General features: G+C 37.4%; 1 protein-coding gene across 1 annotated transcript in view; it reads left to right on the forward strand.

Moving 5' to 3' along the window:
* Window positions 1-23,384, forward strand: part of LOC104494009 (low-density lipoprotein receptor-related protein 1B-like) — a gene marked incomplete at its 5' end in the record, with an annotated part of 136,594 nt that overhangs the window by 26,374 nt on the left and 86,836 nt on the right. The window contains 6 exons of the mRNA XM_010136787.1: window positions 1-162; window positions 2,166-2,251; window positions 5,680-5,802; window positions 9,414-9,595; window positions 11,871-12,070; window positions 22,411-22,599. The exon at window positions 1-162 is cut by the window's left edge and continues 5 nt beyond it. Of these exons, the coding sequence (XP_010135089.1) occupies window positions 1-162; window positions 2,166-2,251; window positions 5,680-5,802; window positions 9,414-9,595; window positions 11,871-12,070; window positions 22,411-22,599 (942 nt within the window). The remainder of the gene's footprint in view (window positions 163-2,165; window positions 2,252-5,679; window positions 5,803-9,413; window positions 9,596-11,870; window positions 12,071-22,410; window positions 22,600-23,384) is intronic.

Genomic DNA, 23,384 nt, shown 5'->3' on the forward strand with positions numbered 1-23,384 from the left:
TGCTGAAGGATGATGGCAAAACGTGTATAGATATTGACGAGTGTTCATCTGGATTTCCCTGTAGCCAGCAATGCATCAACACATATGGAACCTACAAGTGCTTGTGTGCAGATGGGTATGAAATTCAGCCTGATAACCTAAATGGCTGCAAATCTCTTTCAGGTACCACTTTTTTCTTTAAATCCACAACTGTATATAAAATAATATGTGAATTACCTTAGCCCTATGGTCTGTGTTACCCTTTAATGCAAGACAGAGTTACTTTGAAGCATGCTGCTTCTTCGGTAAACAATAGGAATGCGATTCGATGTTCGAATGGAATATTAAGTTCTATTTTTAGTACATGTGCTCAAATCATTCGTACTGAATAGCTATAGTGGATTATGAAAGTTTGACTACCTTTATTAGAGAAAGAATTAGGAAAGTTAAAATTCATCACTAAATTCTACTTCTGAATTGCGTGATAATAGTGTGTTTATAACAAGCGATTAAAAGACTTGTGCTGGTTTACTTCATCAGCTTTAGAGTATTAGAATGCACTTCAGACTTCCTAGTGTGGAAACAAGGAACAGGAATAAATAATAGACATCGCAAAAATCTGTTATTCTTATGGCATATGAAATCCCCCACTTTTATATGTATTACACAGTGAAGTTGAACGTCGGTTATTTCCTCACCCCTCTGACTATGCCACTGGTGTAATTTCTATGTGCTTCAGTTAGTGTGATTCGTAGAATCACAGAATGCTTTGGGTTGGAAGGGACCTTTGAAGGTCATCCAGTCCAACCCCTCTGCACTGAGCAGGGACATCTGCAACTAGGACAGGTTGCTCAGAGCCCCAAGGTCCAACCTGACCTGAAATGTTTCCAGGGATGGGGCTTCTGCCACCTCTCTGGGCAACCTGGGCCAAGGTCTCACCACCCTTCATTGTAAAAGACGTCTTTCTTACATGCAGTCTCAATCTCAAGACCCTGCTTTAGTTTAAAACCATTATCCCTTGTCCTGACACAAAAGGCCCTGCTACAAAGATTATCCCCATCTTTCTCAAGGCCCCTAAGACTCGCTAAATCACTGAAAGGAAGAGCAAAATGTCAAAAGGAAAGAAAAAAAAGAAAAACACGTTTCCTTCTAAATGACAGGAATACCAGAGCTCTGTCTGCCTCGTATTCCTGTCTCAGGTGCTTCCTTGAGTCGTCAGAGGAAACCCAGGAGAGGGCAGAAATAGAGTCTCTGGTTTTTGCTGTACTATCTCACGCCTCGTCAGCCACTCGTACATTTAGAAGCCATAGATCACTCAAGTGAGAAGGGGGCCGGAACACATCATAGTACAGTTTATCTGAGCTCTAATATATCACACTTCAAAAGTGATCGTGACAAAGCTGTTTGTGCTGTGGCAGGGATGGTTGTGCTGCAAGGAGTGCCAACACCTGACTGTTTGATTTCCTGCATAAATTGCCTCGAACTCTTTACAACAGAGTAAGCTGAAAGTATGAGCAGTACATACAAGCTTTAATAGATTTTTATATTACTATTAGTAATTATTTATTTTAGCTGGGGTTTTTTTACTATTATGTACATCACTGTCAGAGATGTTTCAAAGTAAGTGATAGCACAAACAAGTATCTGAAGGAATATTTTTTAATAAACTAGAAAACCAGGGGTAAAAAAGCCAAATCTGGCTTCAGCTCAAAATTAGAGAATCAAGGTTTGTGCAAATAGCTGGTTCTTCATGTCTATACTGTTCCAAGTATTGAAATTTCAAAAAGCAACCGTCCAAACATGCTTGGTTTGCTACTGTAAAAAATACTAGTCTTAGTGGTAATTTGAAAGTGAATGTTAAAAACTAAACAGGTGGTATGAAATACATTTCAAATTTAATCTCTGATATTAATCTAGGATAAAATACAGTATGGTTCCCATATTACAAAGGCAAAAAATTAAATTACATTGAAAGATATACTAATGGATTGCTTTGTTCATTTTTATACTGCATCATTGATCTTTCTTGGAACATTTGAATGTTTTAAATATTTCTTTCATCCATAACATTGATCAGAGCATGTAACATTTATTTTTCAAACCGTCTGTATTTCAGCATTGTATTCCTGATTTTCCATAAATTAACGTAAAAGCTAGTCTAATATATTCTTTCTCCCGGGGTTTAGATGAGGAACCTTTCTTAATTCTGGCTGATCATCATGAAATAAGAAAAATTAGCACTGATGGATCCAACTACACTTTGTTGAAACAGGTATAATCATAGTACCATGCTCTAAGTTTAACTCAATACTTTTATTCTTTTCTAAAGTGTGCAACTGACAGAAACATCATCCTACAATTGGCGTTGTATGCACCATAGAACAACTGCAGCCTCCTCAGAGTTTTTGTAATATTTTAAATTGACTGAATTTGACATGCTTAAAGCTCAGGCAGTTGTTTGGTCAGTCGTTCTGATGTACTAAAAAAAAAAAAGATGTTATTTGTGATCCTACTCCGTCACAATATGTTTTGCACAATTTTTATACTTCAGTTTTCAAAAAAAAAACCCCAAAACCAAACCAAAACAAAACCCCCAAAAACTATTTGGGCTACCTACTGTCATAGTCCAAACCTATTTTTTTTCGTTTAGACAGAAGATTCCAAGATTTACAGTGTTACAAAACATGAGCTGATTTCTTTGACTAAATCTGTTTTATAAATAATGAATCTAAATTATTAAAACAGGAAAAATTAACTGTGAAAAAACCTACAAAAAATAGAAAGTCACCCAGTAAATATAGAGCTGTCATTTTTAGCACTTTCTGCCTCTATGCTTCACCTAAGTGTAGTTACTTACCATAGACTAGAGTTCCAAAATATGTTTCCTTAAAAGCACCTATTTCCTTGAGTACTAATTAAACGATTGTGGAAAGACCAGAAAATCAGTTATTGCCAGTCAGTATCGTTAGGCTTTTTGTGACTCCTTGTCCCACCCAGTGGTGCTCAGGTCTTCACAACAGTAAATACACGATTAACCATCTTGCATTACACATTGCCTTTGTTTGAGCATAGCAAGCTTTATGTTAGAATCTGTTTGTTCTGAAATCCTTCTGACTACCTCTCATTTACTCCCACTGCCTCGCTCCTCTTCTGCTGGTATATCTGTTAATCAAAGCCTGTGAAAAGAGGGCAGCAAATTTTCTTTATGGTTGGTGCTGACAGATTGTCTTAGAGATTCATCAGTCTTGAATTTAGTGGACTCGTCTTCAGCGCATTAGAGTCCAGGTAGCTGCAGCCGTGGAAGAGAATCTGTGTTTTCCATGTCACGTTAATACACTAGTCTAATAAATACCTCTGCTGTTGAACCGACTGGCCTTTGATGCTACAGATATGGCATTTGATTTGATTTGAGAGCAAAAGAGGGAGTTATACCAGCAGAACAGGTGGGCTATCTTCCCCATAGGGACACGTTTGTCCTTGTTGTGATGGATCGGCTCTTGCTTAGACATCTACCAGATGAGGGCAAATACCAGAGCAGCTCTGGAAAAGGAGCAAAACCACTTTTCTCTGAGTATTTGGTCTGTGCTTTGCCATTCTAACAGTTGTTCATATAAACTCAGAGTGAAGGACCTGAAAGGAGGAGTTCCTCCAGTCTTCTCTGAGTTGTTACGTGCCAACTTTTCCCTCTTCTCTTTTTTCAAATATGCATAACCTGTACAACTGTTTGAATTGTGTCTCATGTATTTTCTTTGCCTTCCATTTTCTTCATTCACAGTCATCAAAATCTTTAGGGTTTTTGTAGATAGAGTAGATAGAGAGAATCTTGTTCCTCATTATTCGTGATTTTTACTTCCATCTTTTTTTTTTATTTGGGGCACCAAGGGAGTGTGAATCATGGCCGAGGATACTGTGAGCTGTGTGTAACAGAAATAAAGAAAACCACAAGTTTAAGATGAGAAACAAATGCAGCTGATGCCATCGCAAATCTTCCCTGTTCCTTCTGAAAGCAGATTACACAAGAAATGGCGAAGTAGTATTCTAGGAGACCTTAAAAGTGACATGTAGATCTTGAAGAGGCAGACAGAGAACTCCTATTGCAGATGTACAGAAAGACTTTTATAAAAAATAATTTTTTTATTTATTTTGATAAATATTGAACCTGAACTGACCCAGAATAAAACGCTTGAAACCAAAGACTTGCAGGAAGCCAATTTTCTTTATTAGTCTGGACACTTAAGAAACTTCTACAGTGTTGTAGAAAATGTAGATACAAGGCTAATTTTTCACAAATTACCAACTTTGATCTTACAAATTTTGGATAGTCTTTTGCATTCATTCACTTGTCTCCTTTGTTAAGAACTTGGGGCGGGGGTGTTATCTGTAGATGCTTTTAAGCGAATAGTAGAAAGAGAGACAGGAAAAGTGTTTTGCAGCAGTTGTGACTGACAGATCTGCAGTTGGTTTTGGTAGAACACTGCGTGCGTGGATATGTGATTCTTGAAAATGAGAGTGGGCCTCCAATACTCTATTGTTTCAGGCTTTCGTTAACGATGGTTTGTGCAGCCTAATCACTCTCTTCCTCCGCATTTTGATCAGAAGATAGATTAACAGAATTACACCGTAGTAGCTGGCAGATAAGCCGTGTATCACTTTCTGTACAATTAAATATTGTTGTTCTTAGCTGTTTGTTTTAGAGTTGGCTAGTCCAGCACATCCCCTCTACAACTATGAGTTACATTAATGAGGGAGGCTGCTGATCCACCTGAGAGCAGGGTATCATTGGGCTGATAAGGGAACTGATTAACTGATCTTGTGGGTTTAGGCATGCAGACTGCATCCGTTCTTTTTACCACTGCTGCTCCATCCTTGACAACATCTTTATATTGAGAACAGTGGTGATTTCACCTCATAGCAGAACATTAAGCAGATCGTGGGCAAGCCTTTCCTATTGTCAGATCAGGAAATAGGAGCCACCACCTGAACGCAGTGCCTCTCTTTCCTGTCTGCCATTTAGGATGAAAAACCACGATTACACGACTGCGCTTTCCAACCTGTAGCACTGCCTCTGATACGATCACCGCTCTTTCTTACAACATATCGGCTTAGTAACTGGAGCCAGAGGAGACTTCCAGGTGCTTTCTGGAGCTCCAACTTTCACACTTTACGTAAATACTACCCGTGGCCATACATGTGTGCACACACAGATATGTACACTGTACCTATTACGCAGCATCTAATTTAAAACCTTATTCGGGAATTTTTTGAACATCAGAATTTGGAATTCCTGAATAATTTATATTACTAATGGAATGTTTTCATTAAGTTAATACATTTTATGCTATGTCTGGGTTTATTGTTATAAAATGAATGCCATCTAGTTTGTTAAAGTAATGCCAAGGGTAGTAAATTACAGAGAAATTGAGCAAAAAGTGAGGTATTTACTGCTAAGGTTCATTTTAATATTTATTTCCATATTTCACCATATATTTCTGTATTTCCACCATCTTTATTTCTGTTACAGTTTGTATCTTGTTCTGCTTGTTTACAAGTAATACACTGAAAACTGAGAGCTACTTCTGAATAAAATAAAATGGAGCACTTTGAATCTTTACATGCAGCGTCCTTTGTGTTCTGAATGCTCTCCAACAGTTCTATTCAAACATTTGAATAAATTGCCTTTTTTTCCCCCCCTGTTTTTAGGGGCTGAACAATGTGATTGCAATAGACTTCGACTATAGAGAAGAGTTCATCTATTGGATTGATTCCAGCAGACCGAACGGCAGCCGCATAAACAGAATGTCTTTAAACGGAAGTGACATCAAGGTAATTGGGGATTAATAATGTCATGACCAGAATTAAATGTTTTGAGTATTTTGGGAAAAGCTCCTTCATGCTTTTAAGTCAGATTGTGAGGTTTCGGTATTTACATATAAACACAGCACGAGCTAGCAAGTCCTAGGGAAATTTAATTGCATTTGTATCTTACTTGAAGTAGAGGTGGGGACTACGAGGACTGTATTTATGAGCTAAATTCGTTATTAGTTAATTGACAGGTGACTGAATTGGCATTTCAGTGCGGTTTGCAGGATGCCAAAGAAAATAGAGGTGTAGTTAGGCGTGAGCTGTGTAAATACGCTGATGTATTATTTCTTCATATACAGTTTTCTGTGCTCTTCTCTTTGGTTTTGGCTCGCCTCCACTACACTGGTAACGGAAGTAACTGAGTGTCTTGGCTGTGAATAATCCAGGGCTCCCATTTCTGCGTAGCCTGCCTGTTTTGCCTCTGTAGCGGAATAAGTTCACAAACCCCCTTTAAGCATATTTGTTGACTTAAGTGAACATTTTTCAGAATTTGTGGGCAGTAAGGAACTCCTCTTTCCTTTTTCTTGTGTGTCGGACCTTCAATACAGAGCAAGTGAGCACTAATGTGACCTGTGAGTACTGCTCCCTCATTGTACACCAATAAATTATGCAGGGAGAAAAGATTTCTATTTTTCATTTGCAGCCTGGTGCAGACTGACACATCCTCAGAGCACACCAATTTTAGTCTTTTTGAGGGTTAAGGTTTAAAACCGACTGGTATCATTGAATCTTTTTTACATCCTTCACATGGAAATAATTGTTCTTAGAAATTTTTAAAAAAATGTGGATGAAGATAAGTTATGTCACACCAATTTAATTGAGGTTAAACTGAAATCCAGCACTCGCCTAAAAGTTAGAGCAAGTCTCTGCAAAGATTTTTCCTGGGGCAAGGGTGGTGGGGTGGGGAGGGGAAGGAGACGGGCAGTTGTGGGGGTCAAAATCCATTAAATCCTTGGATCATATTTATTGCCTTTAAAGATTTTTCAATTTTACAGCTTCTTGTCCCTTCTGGACGAATATGTGTTTTGTTATTTTAGAGAGTGTTTTCAGGCCTGGGGATAACCCTAGACTTTTTTCTATCTAATCTTAACTATTTCAAGAACAAAGAATTTTTCCCATAATTGCCAGGTGGGAGAGTACAAAAACTCCCATTGCTTTCTAATGATGTAATAATGATTCCATTTGTAATGAAAGGTTTCAGAAATGTGAACAAACAGTAGAAGAAATTTAGGTAGGGGTCATGGAGGGTATTTATTTTTTCCTTCATTAATATTCTGCTGTTTACAGAATGGGTGTCATGTTAATGGAGATTTTACTCAAATAGGAAGCAAAAATTGTGAAAAATAAGTGCATTTAATTTTCATAAGAATACTGTTTTTTTTTTCACTGAAAGACTTGGCCGAGATGTGACCTCTTAAAGCTTAAACTGTGTGCAAAAATGTACAATAATTATGTATTGTAGCTCTCTGATACTGTGTCAGTAATCATTTATCCAGTGCCAAATGATAACTTTGTCTCTTTGACCTAGATTTTAAAAGGTTACCATAGCACATATTTGATAATTGATGCTACAAGCAATTAGTTTGCCAGCAAACCTGTTTAAATATTTTAATTTTTGAGTCACAAAAGAAAGGGTTTACTGTTGACAACCTTTCTTCCTTAAGTATGAAATTCTTATTTTATTTCCTTCATACTTCTTGTTTTACTGTTTATAAATTGTTTCTATACTGTAAATAAACATACTATTAGTGTAAGTGGTATTATTTGATATATTACCTAGGATTTCCCTTTTAGAAGATAGCATCTTTTCATCGACTCTAGCTTTCTAGCTCTCAGAAACCTGATGGCATCTCATTTTTTCTTCTGCATTTGATCGTGGAGGAGATGTTTATGCAATTGAAGCAACAACTGTTTCACATCAATGTGTTGAAATGTTAACACAATGTTTTATGTATAGCGTTGTACATTGAAATGAAATCTGTTATTAGAAAATGCTGCAGTTGATCGCGCTGGTGATCTCAGTGACTGGAATAAGCTTTAAGAGACTCTCCAAAGGAAAAGTCATCAGAAAAGAGAGACTAATTACTTTGGCTGATGGTTCTTCATAGTGTAGCTAAACCACTGTGTAAGTTGTCAGAGTTCTCCATTTCTATATGAAATGTTCCATGTTACAGTGCGGTGGTTGCTGCAATCACACGTGTAGAAAACAGCAATGCTGGTCATGCTAAGGTGTTAGAAAAGAAGTATTTTATTCATATTAAAAAGTTGGTGCATGCCTGGATTTAATTTAAAAAATATTTTATAAAGTGATAAATAACCTTAAGGGTGCTTTTACATATTCATAACTATAAAATTGTATCTCACAGTAGCCCATCTTATCTTGAAGGCTTTTCAGTATCTTCAAATGGTCATTAAAATTAAAAATAATACGTTCAGTTATACATAATCAGGTTTATGTGTAAAGTTTGTACTCTATTGCACATGCTTTTAGTCATGAAGATGACAATAAATTAGCATGTACACTTCAGTAATAAACCCATTATGAGGGCCTAAGAAATCTCAAATGTTTTCAAGTATTGCTCTGTGGTATTTTTCTTTTCCCCAAGTTGCAGTTGCAGACCTAATCAGGACCTAATCAGGAATAGAACAGGGCAGAATAGACCATATCAGGAATAAAATTTTTAAGCCTAGAAGAAGTTGGACTTTAATGATTGGGAATATTCAAATGTCACTTAACAAGAAGTACTCCCAGCCAAGCAGGATTGAGTCATGCAATCACCCAGAGATTTGTAATCATGTATATCGAGAGACATTTGTTCAGGTCTCAGAATTGTTCAAGTCATCAAAAATGGTGAGAGTGAGACATTGCTGTCAGTAGAGCGTAGGCGTTCCTGCAGGTCGCTAAATTGCCTCTGTCTCTTCCTCGGTTATTCTTAATAAGGTAGTCCTTTTGAAATTTAACTAATTCTCAGAAAGTTCCTCATTTTCTGCCACACGAATATTAGAAATAAGAGCACAGTGTTTACTTTCCAGCTAGGTAATCCTTTTCTGTTTGCCCGAGTTGAGTGCCTGCATGGTCTATCTGTCACGATGACATATGGCACTACTGTGATATTAAAATGAAATACAAGCCAGTGTAGACTGGTGAGAGAAATGGTGAGCTAATAAGCTGATAGGTTTGAGGGCACGCTATGGGGAGAGAAGCCTCATCTCCATTCAGTTCTGTGAAAAAGAATAGTAAAGGGCTTGGGTGTTTTGTTTTGTTTTTAAATGAAGACAAAAACAAAGGTAGAAACTTAGGACGAAAAAAAGAAAGATACAAAATTCTTAAGTTAGTGAATAATGCAGGGAAGTTGGAAATGTGATATTCTCCGTTCTTCCTTCCTATAAGGAAAGTGTCACGTTGTCCTCGTTACTTAAGTACTGTCAGTGTTTAACGGGGAATAATACCTATTTTTCACGTGCTGTATGTCATGGTGTCATATACCAAACCTCTCAGTAGTCTCTCTGGAATTGTTGCTCCTTTTCCTGGTATTTAGATGAATAATATTTGTAATTTTTTCTTTTTGTAGGTAGTCCACAATACAGCTGTGCCCAATGCCCTGGCTGTCGATTGGATTGGGAAGAATCTCTATTGGTCTGACACTGAAAAAAGAATTATTGAGGTGTCTAAACTCAATGGCTTATACCCTACCGTCCTTGTGAGCAAAAGAGTGAAGTTTCCTAGAGATCTGTCCTTAGATCCGCAAGCTGGGTATGAAGCAGCCATTTTGCAGTAATTCATGTCTAATCTTAATTTTCTATTTAAATATTTTTTATAAAACTGGAAGATAGGAAATACTAACTAGTTTTTTATTATCTAACTTGCAGCTGCACTGGATATCAGTACTCTAAAATGCATTAGCAATGCTTACTTATTTCACCATTACATTTAAAATTGGTGTAATAGAAAGATGAATGCAGGTACTAAACCACGTTTTGTTATATTTACTACCCTGTCAATGTTTTCTTTTGGAAGGAGGAAAGCAGATATTTCAAAAAATATTCCTATCTCTTTTTAAGAAGTTTGTTACCAGACAACAAAAAGTTCCTATGACCTGGAAGACAATTTTTACATTTTGTTTCATATATTCACCGAAATGGGCTGTCTTGCTAGCATTCCTTTCTGTGTTTACCAGTTTACAGATAATTTAGGCCATTCAACTACCACATATGTGAAGACTTTCTTTTCTGATAGTTTTGTCTCTTAATCAAAGAGTGAACATGTTTAATCCCACATAATTTGAAGATCGCTTTTGCCCTTTTTTACTCCAAAGAAAAAATAAAGTTTTGATTTTCACACAAGTCTAATAACTGTACTGAGTAATTGCTAGGATACAAGGGATTTATTTTAGGAGACAGCTTCTAACTTTAGTTTTCAGATATTTGAACTTATCAATATGCTTGAGAGAAATTAGTGCAACAACACTGATAAGAACTGAGGCAATCAATGATTCTTTTCCATCTCTAAATCCTAAGGCTCAAGTAATCATCTCAAGTGTCCGTGACAGGAGAAAATTGTTTGAGTTGGTCTGCACTCTGCCTAAACAAAGAAAAGCAGTGCATTTTCTAGCGAAGAAATATAACCCTTCTACTTTACTATTTTTAAGAGAAAAGCCGTTCTCTACCAGTTCTTAGAACCAGCATTGTATTTTCTTGTAACCACGCCGTTTCTTCCCTGTAAAAGTTGGCAGGGAGGATGTAGACACTTGTTAAATATGTTCAAGATACCATTACATGGTATCTCTCTCTGGTTCCCCGTGAATGCAAAAATCAGCTCTAAAAAGTTTGTACAGAGAGCCCCAGTCTTCTGGGGTAGTTTAGATATACACAGGCATAATAAACTTCTCGTGCCCCTGCTCAGTGCACAGTATCTGTAATTTTGAAATAAATATATTTATTTCGAAATATATTTTTTATTGCAAATAAATATATTTGTTTATTGGAATATGAATAGCTGCTGGAAATAAAAACTGTGTTTGCATTTCCAAATCAGAATTATTGCTTGAAATAGTGTTAAAGGAGTGTAAGGTTTTTTTGCTCACGAGTGACAAATGCTGAATCAGCTGTATTGCTGATGCCATACCAAAACCAAAGTTTTGTGTTGGAATCAGTGGAGAAAATCCCCTTTCTCTACTGCTTGTGTAGAGCTGGCTCAGTGCCAGCATACTGCAGCTGTGTTTTGCAGGATACCTGTAGCTGGTCCTGGGGCCACCACTTTCTCCTGCACAGAAATCGCATCCCAGGTGGCTGTTAAGAACATGAGCTGCATCTGGGTTTTCGAGAGCCTGTGGAGTAGAAGTGTATCAGCTTCCCAGCTGGAAAGATCTGTTCTGAGGTTCTAAGTAATGGCATACAACAGTAGCAATGTGCATCCATGTACCAAATAATAGGACTTAAAAAAAAAAAAAAAAGCTCTGTATTGTGGCTAAATAACATATTGAAGAGAAAATTGCAACTCGGCTTTCCAACAGTCTTTCTCAGTGCTTTAGCCATTTTTAAGCCCTTTATGTGAGAAACTTTCTAATAATTTGGAACTAGTACTTCTTGAATTAGTATAACTCACATCATATTACTATTAACAACAAAACAAGGTTTTGTAATATGTGTAAAAAAAAAAATACAGCTAATACAGTATTTGTCACAAGTTTAGTAGTGAGGCCATTTTTGCAGGATAAGAGATTGGCAGAGTCCAATCTGGGCAGTACTTCAAATTCTGAGGTATCAAGACTGAGCAAATTGAATGCACTTATTACTAGTCCATAATTAATCTGATGAAATCACATCTAACATGAGGATACTTCTATAAAAAACCCTTCACATTTAGCACGCTCATTTACAGACAAGTCTCGAAAAATCCAAAAATCTATCTGGAAAAAGGGAACATCATGAAATAATTACCGAGTTATTCTTGAGATCAAGTAAATTATTTATTATTGTTATCATTTCTGCATCTCTAAACAAAGCAGCTGTTGTGGTTTTGTTTGTAGATACTTATACTGGATTGATTGCTGTGAGTATCCTCACATTGGCCGTGTTGGTATGGATGGCTCCAGCCAAACAGTTGTCATAGAAACGCAGATATCGAGACCTATGGCTCTCACAATAGATTATGTCAACCACAGGCTGTATTGGGCTGATGAAAATCACATTGAGTTTTCTGACATGGATGGATCTCATCGACATAAAGGTTGGTCAACAGATTTTTAAAAATTTTTCTTTATTTTAATAACTTTTAAATTGAGGGTGCATGTTTTGTGTAATTTTGTTAAAACTGTACTTTAAAATATCGATAAAAAGGAAACTTTATCAATAAAAGTTGAAAAAATGCTTTAAATGTTGCTCTTTGTATCCCTTCTCTGTAATGAATATGATTAATTTTTAAACATTCCGTAATCCGTGTCCATGGAAAGAATGTCAAATGAAAACAGAAACTCTAGGAATGGACTCAGCGATCAGCGACTGGCTTGTCAATTCTGACTCGGTGTTTGCAACACGTGTTCTCGACCCAGCTGCAAACACTGACAGCTGGCTGTTAGAAGTGGAAGGGATGCGTCCCGTGTTCCACGTGTCGGAATGGGGCTAAAAGCCTGAGACAGGCTGGAAATGCCCGTTGGTCTGCTCGGCGTGACTCTGTAACGAGACTGCTACTGCGAATGTAACTGTAGACGGGTAAAACAATCCCTTTTAAAATACTGATGTAGCAAAGTAACCTTTATCCTGGTGTTCTGCTTCTCACCTGACAGATAATTTAAAAGTTAGTCTCTTTTATCTATAAAGTGTTTAATTTTTTTTTTTCATTTTTACACTATGACGGTAGTTCTCATCTTCCAATTTAACTGAAGTTCTTGCACTTGAATTCAAATATACGAAATGCTCAGTGTGCTGGGTTGGGTTTTGGGGTTTTTCTGGTTGTGTAGGGTTTGTTTGGTTTGGTTTGGGGTTTTTTTTAGGCTTTCTTTGTTTTTTGAGGTGAAACCCTTACTGGCGTTCCCTTCCACAAGCTTTACCCAAACCTCAGAACTGCTGCTATCCTGGTAAAACTTCCTGCATTTGGGCTTTTGTCTCGTACTGGGTGCCTCCAGCTTTTTTCCAAACTGGAGTTCATGACATCATAACTACTTTATTTTTAGATGGAAGCTTCACTGTGAAGTAGAAGAAACAAGGTTTTCTAGCCCTGGTGTTCATGTCTAGTAAGTTAGATGTTAGATGTCTAGTAAGTTGATACTGAACAATTCCATGGCAGTTATTTCAGATGCTCGACTGGAGACACTACAGCAATAGCTGTAAGAGCTGTAAACATTCCCATTAATCTCAGCATTAACTTCCACAGTTTTTGTAAGGAACACAGGACACTTGTAACCTGCTCACCTAAGCAGAACTTGCCCAGACATACCCCCAAGTGCCAGCTGGAATCCTGCTGACAGTTTATTTTTTTCTGACAGATGAAGCAAAGCTCCTTACTCCTCTTGATGTTATTCCCTGTGCTGCTATTCTGCTATTCTGTTCTCATACAATTATCCTCTTACTCTTCCTTCAGGATCTTTCAAAGGAAAGTGGTAAACAATAGCCGATGTGTCTCTCTTAGCCCTAACCTAACTGCAGTGGTCCAACCTTTCTCAATTATCTTTTTCAACCTGAAAGTTTCAGAATTTTTGTTTCTCAAGAGATGCCCTCCCATCACTAAATTTCAGAAGATATCTGCAATATTTCACTCACCCTGTCTTTGTGCCCATTGCCTCGGTCTCCAGCCTGTGTCTTTCTCTCACCCGAGTGGGTAAGATCAGCTTCAAATGCTTTTATATTCACAGAGATAATTGCTTCCCCTGAGGACATGTGAAGCTAGAGAAGGTGGCACTTTGTCACAAAGCAACAGCTGGTACCAATGAAGAGCAGTGTTTCATACACCAAATTCTCATTCAGCAGAGCACCACCACTGCTAGTTTTGAACAACAGTTCATGATGTTGAAGGAGCATGTCTGACTGTCTGGGTTAGAAGTCAAGTGTTACTGGATGTTCTGTAGGCTTTCACGGCTGATAGTTGTACCATTTCCATTTGCCAATGAAAATTTATTCCAGTTTGATACCAGTGAAATGTCTGAGGCAAGCTCCAAAAGTGACACTGACTTTGTGTAACGCTGGTATCATACTGCTTTTTAAGGGCGTGTCTGTTTTAAGATGACTCAAGCAATAGGAAACAAGTTAGGAGAAAGACCCTGAGGTATTTAAATCATGTGAAAGGAAGATATTCTCCTTAGCTGCTGCTGTTTGTCATTGTCTGTTGTCAGGAGCTTCACTTGAAATGTGATTGTCAAACCAAAATCAAGTTGTAGAAAAGTTTCTGTGGATTTAACAAAGAACTGATAGCATTCCTGGTGCCCAACACGGACAAAACATGCCTATGGGTACCCCTAAGGATGCCCTGAGGATTTTGCAAAGCTCCTACATAATAATAAATTTGTCTACCAAATTAGAATCTTTTCCTTGCCTCCCTCATTTGGTACTTTGTTCCAGGAGAATGAATTTTGCATGTCTTTGTGTTTCAGCACAAGACTAGAAATATTCCTGGAAGATAAATTTCACCATTGCAGATTAATTGTCGTAATAAGGGAAACTCAAGGAAGTTCAGTGGTTGGTGTTTAGAGGAGGTGAAGCTGTGGTCTCTTCTGCCTTTCTAGTACGAGGACCTGGAATCCATATTGATAAGCACTTAAACAAGACAGATCAGTTTTCTGTCTTGTAATAACTGTTTCTTGAAGACGTATGGTTCACATGGATTTCACGGCCCATTTCCCTTTGTCATTTTGAGACACTTTGTGTTGTCAAAGTTAGCTAAGGGACAGCTGAGTTTATTCTACCCTTTGTGTTTTCAAATGGACAGGGATGAAGGCACAGATGTGATGGCCATCGAGCAGGGAAAAAATTCAAATGGGAATCATGAGTGATGCAATCTGCAGTGATACTTATCATTAGCTACGTGTTTTTTCACCTTTTTCTGTGACCTTTGAGGATAAGGCAGCTTGCTGTGAGTTCTGAGAATATGCTTTTTAGATCTTAAATTGCAAAATATATCAGAAAATGCCCCAGAGATTTCAGAAGACCCAGCAAATCAGTATCTTGTCAGAATGGGTGGATCCTACATCACGAAGAGGTATTATTGTATGCGATAGACTGCAGCGTTCTGTGCTCTGCGCTAAATGCACAGCACAAACGAGGACAAAGAGAACAATGTTAGGCTGATTATTGACATGCTGTATGTTAAACCACGGGGTGTTTATTCCATGCAGTAAGAGTTCACATGGAGATTTAGATCTTGGTGTTAAAACTTTTCAGAACAAATATTTTTCTTTTTCTTTCATTCTTATGAATCTTAAAGATTTTTCAGGAAAAGTTACCATCTGCTGACTTTCTCTTGTAAAATTCCTCTGTGTTTCAATAGAGAAATGAGCTTTTTTAATTGTCGAGAGAGTCCTAGCGAGAACTTTGAAAACACGCTAACTAGGCCAGAAATCTTACCGTGCTCGGGAGCTCTCCTTGGCACTAGGGGCAGCAGTGACCTTGCTTATCTGTTTGAAGTTTAATGCTTGATTATGTAAACTGTCTTTAGAGCTTAGCCAGTTTAGCACTGCGGCATTCACAAATGTTATACGCAGTAGATGATTAAGCAGGCATTGAAGCACTAATCTGGCTAAGCACTAAGCTGGTTTACTTCTGTGAGCTTAAAAAAAAAAATAAAGAATTTGTCAGACTTAGCTGCTTTTGGTTCCCACTACCCAGAGGAGATGCAAGCTTCGCCGTTCCCTAGGTGTCTGATTGCTTCATGCAGGTTTTCCTATCCCACAGAGCTCTTAAAAGCCAGCGGTTCCTGTTTTCCTGCTATGCTCTTTGAAGATGTGAATTTCAGTATAACGAAACTGTGAAAGTGGAATCTGATAGTCCAGTTTAGGAAGTACAGAAAATTCTCTGAGCTGAGATTAGTCCTTAACTATGTCAAGTTCTTTGAAGTTTTATACTGTAAAAATAGAAGTTGAGCGCTTTGTTGTTACAGGGGCATGAAAAATAAGCAATGGAAAAGTGTTGAGCCTTCAATGAATTAAGTGTTAAATGACTTCTTTAGCTGTAATACAGTTCAGCAAGAATCTTTCCTGTAGTATGTCAATTTGAAGAAACGTTTTCTTCAGAACTAGCTTCTGCCAGAGCGTTTACAGACCTCAGAGTTGGTGTGTACATATATGCAAATTTCAAAGTATGTCAAGTGTAAGTTTTTTGGAGATTATAATCTTTCTTCATTATGAGCACCTGTAATTTCAAAAATTGCTAATTGCAAGGGCTTTGTAGGGAGAAGATGAGTGTTTGTGTCTAATTCTGTACCTTGCCACCAGAGTTTTGTAAAAGAGTAAATCCAGTTAATTATGAGATTGTCCTAATGTAAACGTAATCTAAGAGATTACAGAAACTAGTTCCTCCCAGATTCGTACTGCAGTTTTCATAGCTCAAAAATTAGACGTCTGAAAAGAGGGTTCCTCACAGCAGATGAAAAATAAACAGCAGTTCTGATAGTGCAACACTTTTTTCCCAGCCTTTGAGGAGTCTATAGAATTACTCATTATAGCCCCATCTGATAGCACAGACTGATAATTCCTTCACCTCCACTCCTGCATTCTAGATTCAGTTCTCGTAATTGTTCAGATAAAATTCTCCAATTCATGTGTCTTCCTAAATCCGATTATTTTATTTTATTGTATGCTATCTCTTTTAAAGGGTGATATTAAAGAAAAATACACAGATGGACCTATATTAAAGGCAGTTAACACAGTTATATTAAGTTTCCACAGTCTCCAGTTTCTGAAGATTGCCAACAGGTTGGTTTCTGTATCTTCCCCTGTTCTTGTTATAATACGACCAAATTTGATTAGATTGTAAAATTCTGAAAATAATTTTTCTACATACTCATTAAAAACTTAGCAGGCATTACCTGTGTATATGAGCTGGACGCGTGCCATCAAAATTTTAAAGGATGGGCATTACTTTCCATGCGGTTGTTCCCGTCAGAAAGCAAACAGAACAGGGAACATAAAATAGAGTTTTCCTTATGTCACAAGGTCTCCCCTGTTCATATCTATGCAATCAAAAAGAGGAGGTTTTTCAGGAAGGAAGTTGCACAGAGTTGAACAGCTCTTAGAGCTGCAGCAGAAGATAAATGAGTTCATGTCCTCGTAGGTGGATGATGGCAGGAGACGATCTGGGCAGGAGCATGGAGAGGCAAAAGTGAAGGAAGGAGTAGCTTGGGGGGCAGAGCGGGGATGAATATTGAAACCAGCAGCAAGACACTAGTCTAAGGTGTAGGGGCTGGTAAGCATGTAAATGATCTCTGTAAATCTGAAAAATAATTTAAGAATCTTTGAAACTCATTATGAGTCATTCTACTCAATAGCGACTTGTATATATTTGAGAATAATTTAATTACTGCTACAAGAGCATGCTACTCTACCGCTACAGGGTAACTGCCATACAGACCAGTGCTCACAGGGCAATTAAAAAGGCAATCAAACATTTCAAAGTGGGACAAAAAAATATTTCAATCCTAGATTTGATCAACTGATTTTATAGGCAGATTTTGAAAAAATTCTTAATCTCTTTTCATGGTATCATTAAAAGTCATGTGTGATAGTCAACTTGAATATCACAGGCACAATTGTGCCTCAAGATGTTTAGATTTAAGTCTAAATTTCCTGCTTCTTTTGTAGTTTTGGGACATGTAACGATTCTTGTTTGAGCTGATTATACTGAAATATTCTCAGTGTTCAATATTTCAATTATATTTTCTGACTAAAAAAATATCCTGTCACTTAATGCTAGGACTTATATCTTCCATATTTACCCAGTATGGTTGTGTGATGGATGTATTACATTGGAGAAAGAAATATGTATGTATACACATACGTATGTTGTTGTTAAAAATATCAGTAATATCATCCTAAGAGTGTATTTATCTTTTGTCTGTGAAACGCGACTTCAGTTACTGGAATTAATGTATATATTCTATGAATAATTTTTTTTTCCTCTTCATTGGGTTTGACAGGTTTGGGTTTTTAAAGTAATAGTCATTATAAAATATCTCATGTTTTAAAAAGATGTTTTAATGTAACATACTTAGATTTAATTACATCTGTCAAAATTACATTAATTAAGCTTTTTCACAAACTTAATAGACATAATCTTATTGCCTTTATTCATTATTAATTTCATTGTCTAAGCACTTCAAAATCTTTATCAAAAGGAGTAAGTCTGTACGGGAATGAGGTGTTGACTGCGTCTCGAAGAGGTTTCAAGTTGAACATAAAATGAGACAGAAGTGGTTACAAGGGGATTCGGATGAAAAACGGGCAGTGTGGGCCAGTAATTGCACCACAAGAGAAGATCAGCAGTTTCCAAGTTTGTTTATTTTCGTAGGCATAGTAGCTATTTTCTTAAGTGTCTTTGGAGGCTTGTTCGTTCTCACTACAAGTTTATCACTGGTTTGATTTGGGTCAAGGTGTCAGCGGGCATCTTTATTTTATTGCAGTTCAGAAAATGAAGCTTTTCAGAGTGGAATAATGTAGCCTGTTTCGCAAGGCTTGATCACCAATGTAAATTTTCTGTCTTTGGGTGCCTAAACTGTTAAACAGAAAATACTCTAATGCTACGGTGGGGGAAGAACGGAATTGCTGAACAGCAATTAATGACCTTTAGCAGTTACTTGCAGCTGGAACTCGCGGGGTGAATCCATTTCAGGGAGGAGCATGACAGGAATCCTTCATCCTTCTCTTATTATAGACTTTGCACAAGAGCATGACAAGATTGCAGTCCGTTCTTTTTGGAAAGGGAGGGAACAGATACCTTTCTAGCTCAGAAGTGAAGTGATCAACCAGCTTCAGCTTGAACAGGAGCTGAGCACCAAGGGAAATCTAACCTTGGTGGACGTGATAGCGTACAGATATTTTTGTAGTGTTTATTGGTTAGAGTAAGTCAGAATTTATCCTAGTTCTTACAGAATTTGCTTTAAAAAAAAAAAAAACAAAGAAAAACGTACTTGAGTCAATGAACAGTTTTCTGAAATGCCGTGCTTGTAGTGTTTATTGGTTAGAGTAAGCAGAATTTATCCTAGTTCTTACAGAATTTGCTTTAAAAAAAAAAAAAACAAAGAAAAACGTACTTGAGTCAATGAACAGTTTTCTGAAATGCCGTGCTCTAACTGTAGTATTTAACATTTTACGCCACACGATCAAATAGGCTTCCCTGTTAATAAGGTGTGATGAGACAATTCAGAAAGGACGTGTAACTGTCCTGAGTCAGCTTTAGTTCATGAATATACAGTTTCCTCTGGATTCTGGTGTGCGCGTGATCTACTGCAGCCAGGATAAATTGTAAGGCAACCCCCAAGCATATACAGAAACAACAGCAAGCATTTGCTTGTACATCTATACTCAGGGTATGGCGTTTACTTGTAATTCTTGGGTGGCCAAAAGGAGGATGGCTGCTAGATGTATTTTTCATGGTGGGGAATAATAAGGATGACAAAATCAAAATTTTCTGTGTAAATAATCTTCATGTGCATTCAGGCTTTTACATGCCCGTTAATTCTGATTTTAATCTTAACTGTGATCAGAATAAGAGAAAACATACAAAGAAAAAAGCACATTTGTTTTAGTTGGATGGACTGGAGAGGTACCTTTGGCATTTGATAATTCGATATCAAAAAGAGCAGCGAGGGTCATAATTTCTACAAACGAGTATTTTTCCAGAACTCAAACAAAAATAAAATAAATGCCTTGAGGGATAGCTTCAGGGTTTTACTCAGAGAGGCAGTTTCTCTTTCTGCTGTTCCATCCTGCGTCTCCTGTCCGCCTGGTTTGTATTTCTCATTAGAAGCTGCCCTTTAAGTTCAGTGGGGCATTTCCTGCAGTTTTCCGGATGTACCTGAAATTCCTGCTAGTGTTTTGGGGTTTGTACTGTGCCACAATCAGATGATGTAGAAGTTACAGGAAAACTTTGAATAGCAAGTGTTTAAAATCTGCCTAAAATAAAAAGTGCCGAGTTTACTATACTTCAGTCACCGTATATAAGATAGCTCAGTGGATTGTGTCCACAGCTCCTGAAAATCCCGCGGTAAATATAATAGCACAATAAAGCAAGTGAATGGCTTAAATTCAGCAAAGGAACTAACTGGGGAGGGTGGCTACAGAGGAGGTCTGAGAGAGTCCGGTTTTTCAGGGGTCTGCTGAAATATTGGCTAGTGGCTCAAAGGTGTTTCTTTTACAGAACACACGTGTACATGAACTACGTAATTCAGAATTACAATTTCCTTTTTCCAAATGATGTGAATGTGTAAATTCTATGCTTCCTTAATTAATTGCAGTAATCTCATAGTAAGCATATGTATGATAATTAGTATTCCAAATTAATAATTATTCTAAAGCTTTTTAAAGACCATTCACTTTTTTAAAATTAAAATTAGAGATGGAAACCTTTTCTGGAATGGTGTTAAGTTGAGTTTATTATTATCAAAGATGTATGCAGAGCTTAAGGGATCTCTCAAGAAGATTTGGGGAAAATCACCCACGTTAAGCAAAAAAAAAACATTAAGAAAACTGACTGAGATTAGACTGTTTGGGCTCAGTTGTGGTTAGGTACTAGAGATCCCCTCGCACTCCGTACTACATCTAGGGTACTACTACGACAGCTGGATGCTGCTGTTCAGTCTACAGCTTATTTTCCCCACCAAGGGAATTATTAAATTCACTCCAGAGTGGGGATAAATTTAACATGCCAGTAGTTGATCCGATTAGGTCTATGGGTCTCCCAGTGGACAGACAAACCCTACTCTAGCCTTTGGGTGTTTTCCTGAATGGAGGAGGTTTTTCTTGCAATTTATTCTGATAAATCCAGTGGTGAGAAAATAAGGAAAAAAAGGAAAGAGGAAAAAGAATCAGTATAATGGAAATACCTGCCCTTATAGCTTCTGTATTCTTGTTGTACTCGATTGGTTACTTCGCTGGCAAAATGAAAGGTAGTGGTTATTCCTGTCCTTGCTCAGAGGAACAGGTCAGCAACAATCGCCATGGGGAGTGATTCACTTCTTGTTTATAGACCCCCTTTTCACAACGGGATTCTAAAAATAAGGGAAATCTTAAGATCATTTCCTGGGGGTACTATACTGTGTAAAGAACCACGACGATGTCATCTGTGTAGTAAGTGTCAAAATCAACATGTTTTTGCACTTTGACTCATTTCTTAGAAGTGTTATAAAGCTCCTTAAAAGAAAGAATATCATGCTGCTATTTCAGTATGATGGCTATGATGTAAGTAAGCGTTCAAGAAGGGAAAATAATTTCAGGTCGAAGAAGTGCGGTTTCCTTGACCAGAAGGCAATGTACCCTGCGGCGGAGTTCACTGTCGGCAAGGCTAGAGTATATGAAATTGAATTTGCTAAGTTGTCATTGCAGATACTCGGTATCAGTCATCAGTTGTCAGTGAACTGTGAAATGTTCCAACTGGCATTTGAGATTTGCCAACTCTATTTAAGCACATTGCAGGTAAAAAAGGTGGTGTTATTTCCAGCTAAGAAAACAAGGTAAAGGTGTTAAGGAAATGCTGGTTAAAAATGGCAGGCTCAGCTGCTCTGATCTGCCTTTTCAGCTCTACCAGTAATTAGAGCGATTCAGCAACAAAAGATAATACTTTTGTGGTCAGATATTCTCCTGTGATGTTTATGACTACAGCCATGTTTTAAAGAAAAAGTGGAGGTCAGTTTATGAACAAATAGTTCAAGACTGAAGAGTATACTGTGGGATAAAGAACACACCAAAGCTTTTTCTCCCTCTTGTCTTTCCAAGTCTTTAAAATTGCTTTTAAAATGCTTTTTAAAATTACGTTGGCTCATAATTTTGTGATACTGTAACAATGGTGTAAAAAATTTAAATATTCTTTATTTAAATTGCATGGTTACTTGCGCTAGGAATAAGCGGTAAGCCCTCTTACTGCTATGTTTATTTTCATGAGAAACTTTTTTTTCCTGTCTCTCTTGTTCAGAACATATTGCCAAAATAAAATTAATTGTCTTGAAGGGTGTTTAAACACAGTGCATGTGGAGATGTATACCTTAGGTTTTGGTTGTTTTCTAATAACTTATTCCTCTAAAAGCAAATGAATATTGGCCTTCTATAAAGAGCAGGTTAAGTTGTATTTATGTATTTCTACTTTAAAACTTAACATATCATTGGTTTAGAAACTGGAGGTGACTTTTGTTAACTGAAAGTCTTTCATTTCCTTAACACTGATTGGGCCAACTAATTCTAAGCACACCGAGCTCGTACCCCATCCATCTTTATCGTAAATGGTAATAAAGAACCCTCTAAGCCTGACATATTGTCATGACAATTATTCTCAAGACATTATATAGCAGTTGTATCTGTCAACCCGTGCAGTATGGAGTATTTTAACTGGCAGCTTTCCAAGAGCGAACGTTAATCTTAGCATCTCTTCTTACAGTCCCGAATCAAGATATTCCAGGGGTGATTGCGCTAACATTGTTTGAAGACTACATCTACTGGACTGATGGGAAAACCAAATCACTCAGCCGTGCCCACAAAACCTCTGGATCAGACAGGCTATCATTGATTAACTCGTGGCACACCATAACAGACATCCAGGTGTATCATCCTTATAGGCAGCCTGATGGTAATTATTCTGTCCCTGCTTGCCATGGAGCACATCGATGTATTTCACATAGGAGCCAGTTGCTGAGTTAATGGAAACTCATTTATCTGCAGTGATTTATTTTGCTTTCTATTTTGTTTCTATTGTGGACATTTTCACATTAGCAATTTTAAACATAAGTCTGTAATTAATGTTGTAAGTATTAAATAGTTGTGTTATACCTTGTTCAGTGGCCAGACACTGCTTTGGGTGCTTAAAAAGTAACCCAGCTACCGACTGGAAGTCCAGAACCGTTAAGTTACATTTACATACAAGTTACCAGTTATCAAGAGGGGAGCAGTGTGTTATGAAAACACTTAACATTACTTGAAAAGTAAGAGAGTATTAATAATACAGAAGAATACTAATATTTTGAAACTTGGACTCGGGGGATGTCAGAGAACGTGGGCGTTACGATTGTGTCTGATCTCCTGATGTCCCTGTATTTGAATTGTTTCTGAATACAGTTTGGCACTTGACCTAGATAAGCTAATTTTTTGTCTAATTACATATGTGTATATATATATAAATTAAACCCTAGTGCTTTTTTCTTCCCCTCATTCTTTCAGTATTGAATCTACGTCCGTAGTAATAATTAATTTTTGCATACAACAGCGAATAGCTTAAAAACAAAAGGAAAAAGTTGCCTTTTATGGGTTTTTGTTTTGAGATGTTCCGTTGTGAAAATAGTATGTGTAAGACTTTTTTCTTCCTCTGTAAAGCAGATACCTTGAAATGTACTGAAATAAAAGCATCTGAGACGCTCT

Source organism: Buceros rhinoceros, unplaced genomic scaffold (genome assembly GCF_000710305.1).
Source record: "Buceros rhinoceros silvestris isolate BGI_N320 unplaced genomic scaffold, ASM71030v1 scaffold8090, whole genome shotgun sequence".
Lineage (NCBI taxonomy): Eukaryota > Metazoa > Chordata > Aves > Bucerotiformes > Bucerotidae > Buceros > Buceros rhinoceros.